Below are 3,379 nucleotides of genomic sequence, written 5' to 3'. Positions count from 1 at the left end.
GGCTGTTGAACCACTTTGCTCCTCCCCATGTCTTTGTATCTTTATGTAGTAGAAAACTATATTCATGTTTCAGCATTTGTTAAAGAAGTTTTCGAATAATTTAAGAAAGTTTAGATTTTTATCCAACTTGTTTTCCCCCTCCCTTAACTGTTTTCAAACATGACCATATATGGGCGATTCCAGAGATGCCGTCTGTATCTATACTCGTGTAACTACTCATGTAACCTTATTTAAATAGGGAAAACATGGAAGAGTTGGTCACTTCTGACTTCACCCCGTTTGGCCCCACAGAGGAGACATTTAACAACATCTTTGGTCTTTTTGCGTGACTGAACGTACCCATAAAGACCAGACAGGTACACATCAACTCGTCTAAGCTCAGGAAAGAACATATCTCAGTATGGAAAAACAGTGGCATGTTCCTTTAACACTTGCCTTTAGCTCGTTGTCCTTTACAAATCCTGAGCAGTCACTTCATTTGTTTGGGACCCTGCTAATTTTGAATGTACAAGTCCTTAATCAAGGCCTGGTGGTACATGGTGTGAAATGTTTTGAGAACCACAGCCCTAAACATTATCCTAGTAGTTGCAGCTCTGGAAAAGGTTGAATTGTTACAAACGGTTCAGATGCATATATTTCCTGCATTAAAGCAATCATGCAATATACACACAGTACAGGCACATGTTTTTTACTTGTATTGATCTCGCAATTAACGCACAAATAATCATCGTAGAGCCTAAAGATTTAGTAAAAAAGTAAGTATAAAAACATTCAAAGGCGTCAATTTAAAAAGAGATTAAGTTAAACATTAAAAGAAGATTAGTTTTTATCTTAAATGAATTAACCAAACTGATTAGATTTAAAAAAAAAAAAAAAAAAAACCTTGGTGAGAAAGAAAAAGATCTAAAAAACATTTTAAAAACTCTTAAATAAAAATGAAATATTGGCTTTCAGAAATACATCTGTGTGAGGTAGATTCATTGAGCACCTTTCAATACAGTACAGAGATGTTTGTTTTGTAACAAGTGAAACAGTCTATTTGCTGGTGACGTATTGATCCGGTCCCAATGTCCCAATACAATCTGTTCAGGCTTGTAATGTGCAGGTTCGGCAGGATTTACCTGCTTCAGTTGTTTGTCTCACACTCACATTCGAAATAGTCCTTCAGAGGAGACAGAAGATGCCGGATCACAGGGACGCTCCAGGAGCGCCCCAAAACCTTCTGCCTCTGGTTACGGCCCATGTTGTTGACGTCCGTGTAGTGTTTGGGGAAGCCGAAAATCCTGGAAAATAGGAACATTTATTTATTTCCTCCCAAAAAGAAAAACGCAATACCAGATGTTTGGGATATGAACTTCCTTAAAGGAATAGGCCACCGTTTTTACATACTAAGATATGTTCTTACCTCACTTTAGACGTCTTAATATATCCCCGTCTGGTCTTTGTCCGTGTGCTCTGTCACGCAAACGGAGCACATACGCAGCCTCTCCCACATGTCACATAGCTCCGAAAAAGCTCACGATAGAAGCTACCAAGCTCTTCCACGTGTTCCCTATTTAAATAAAGTTACGTGAAGTGTTTTCATGCGAAGTATATTTACACAGAAATGTAGCATGTCGATTTTATAAGCAAATAAAAAGGGGGACTATATTGTGAGGCGTAATGATACGAGGAGTAAAACGTCCGCGCAGTAACTCCTAAAGGTTATTGACGGAAGTGAGCGGGGGAAGTCTTTAGGAGTTACTACGCGGACGCTGTGCTCCTCGTATCATTACGCCTCACAATATAGTCCCCCTTTTTATTTGCTTATAAAATCGACATGCTACATTTCTGGGTAAATATACTTCGCATGAAAACACTTCACGTAACTTTATTTAAATAGGGAACACGTGGAAGAGCTTGGTAGCTTCTATCGTGAGCTATTTCGGAGCTATGTGACATGTGGGAGAGGCTGCGTATGTGCTCCGTTTGCGTGACAGAGCGCGCGGACAAAGACCAGACGGGGATATATTAACTCGACTAAAGTGAGCTAAGAACATATCTTTGTATGTAAAAACGGTGGCCTATTCCTTTAAAGCAGTACTAAGTAACTCTTCCCCCTAGAGGCCATAAGCACAACTGCAGGTGTAGTAGCAAGTTACGATTTTTTAACTTATTAATTGTCTTGGAGAGTAAATACTACGCTGACAGGAAAGGCGAAGGGAGAGAGGGTTACTGTGCATCCAATTATACAATGGAAATACTTTTTTTCACTCAAACTTGGCTATAAATACTATTTAAAGTGACGTTAGCCCGCAGTTAGCTTTGCCCGTTAGCATGTTAGCTTCTTCTTCATGATTCTATTAGTGTGTATTGCTTTCTCCGGACCGGTGGCAGTCAAGTTGCAAACATGGTTTTCTGGCCAGAGACACCAGGGGGAGATGAAAGACCCTCCAATCATACCACTAACACTTGTATTACCCCCACAGGAACTACGGGAAGGATTTATTAAGGTAAACACGTTACTTAGTACTGCTTTAAAGGGGCTAGATAAGTTGGTCATTTTATGCTCACTTCTGCCACCTCAGGTCTTTCGCGTAACTGCAGCTTCTATATTAAGCTCGTGCATGACGGCTTTTTTGACAACTTTTTGAGCAACAGTGCAGGATTTTAGAGGCAGTTGTGGTGAACAGGTCTGGTCTCATTCTACACATTAAGACATTGCTGGAACATGTAGGGGGATGAAAATACTTAATTTAAATTTAAACTCCGTATTCACCTTATTCCACCCCGCCCACTTTTGACTCTTTTTGTTTTGTCTCGGCACTTCCGTTGTCCTGACACGTTCATTAAGCGGAGAACGAGGGAAAAAGTTCACCGCTCAAATCTGATGTTTAGTAGATTGATTTGTGTAAAATGTCCTAAGTTAATTTGCACCAACATGTCAACACTGCACCGTTTCTCTGCTCAGCCTGACGGCTTTGTTTTCGTGTAGTAACTGATTTTATCTGGACTTCTCCAGCCCCATGTTAACAGATAGGAGAAAAGGGGCGGGCACAATTAATGGCGGCGCCCACGCGAGCCTCTGGAATAAGGTAAATAGTCCCTTTAAATATATGTGTTAAATTCCATTGATATATAGTGCAAGTGTCAATACTGTGCATAGTAAGTATTACTCAATCACCGTCACTCCCCCACTTTGTGCCTGTGATGGTTAGCCATAGCCATTTGCTAATTAACAAAACAACCAAACACTTTTGAAAACAGTAGACTGTAAAAGTAGAGAAATGTAATAAAAATACTGCATATTTAATCGTAATTCTGAGTATCTAATGCTTCCCTAATGTCGACTTGGAATCTAGGGCTGCAACTAACGATTATTTTGGTAATCGATTAATCC

At 39.9% G+C, this 3,379-nt stretch overlaps 1 protein-coding gene across 1 annotated transcript in view; it reads right to left on the bottom strand.

The window, feature by feature from the left end:
- Nucleotides 1-1,010: 1,010 nt before the first annotated feature.
- LOC306964451 (uncharacterized protein) overlaps nt 1,011-3,379 on the bottom strand; it is a 16,119-nt gene continuing 13,750 nt past the window's right edge. Inside the window, exon 25 of the mRNA XM_079558441.1 lies at nt 1,011-1,283. Within this exon, the coding sequence (XP_079414567.1) occupies nt 1,127-1,283 (157 nt within the window). The 3' untranslated portion in view covers nt 1,011-1,126. The remainder of the gene's footprint in view (nt 1,284-3,379) is intronic.

This window comes from Gobius niger (assembly GCF_951799975.1).
Source record: "Gobius niger genome assembly, chromosome: 6".
Lineage (NCBI taxonomy): Eukaryota > Metazoa > Chordata > Actinopteri > Gobiiformes > Gobiidae > Gobius > Gobius niger.
Note: the sequence above shows the minus strand (reverse complement) of the source record. Positions and strands in the feature narration are given on the sequence as shown.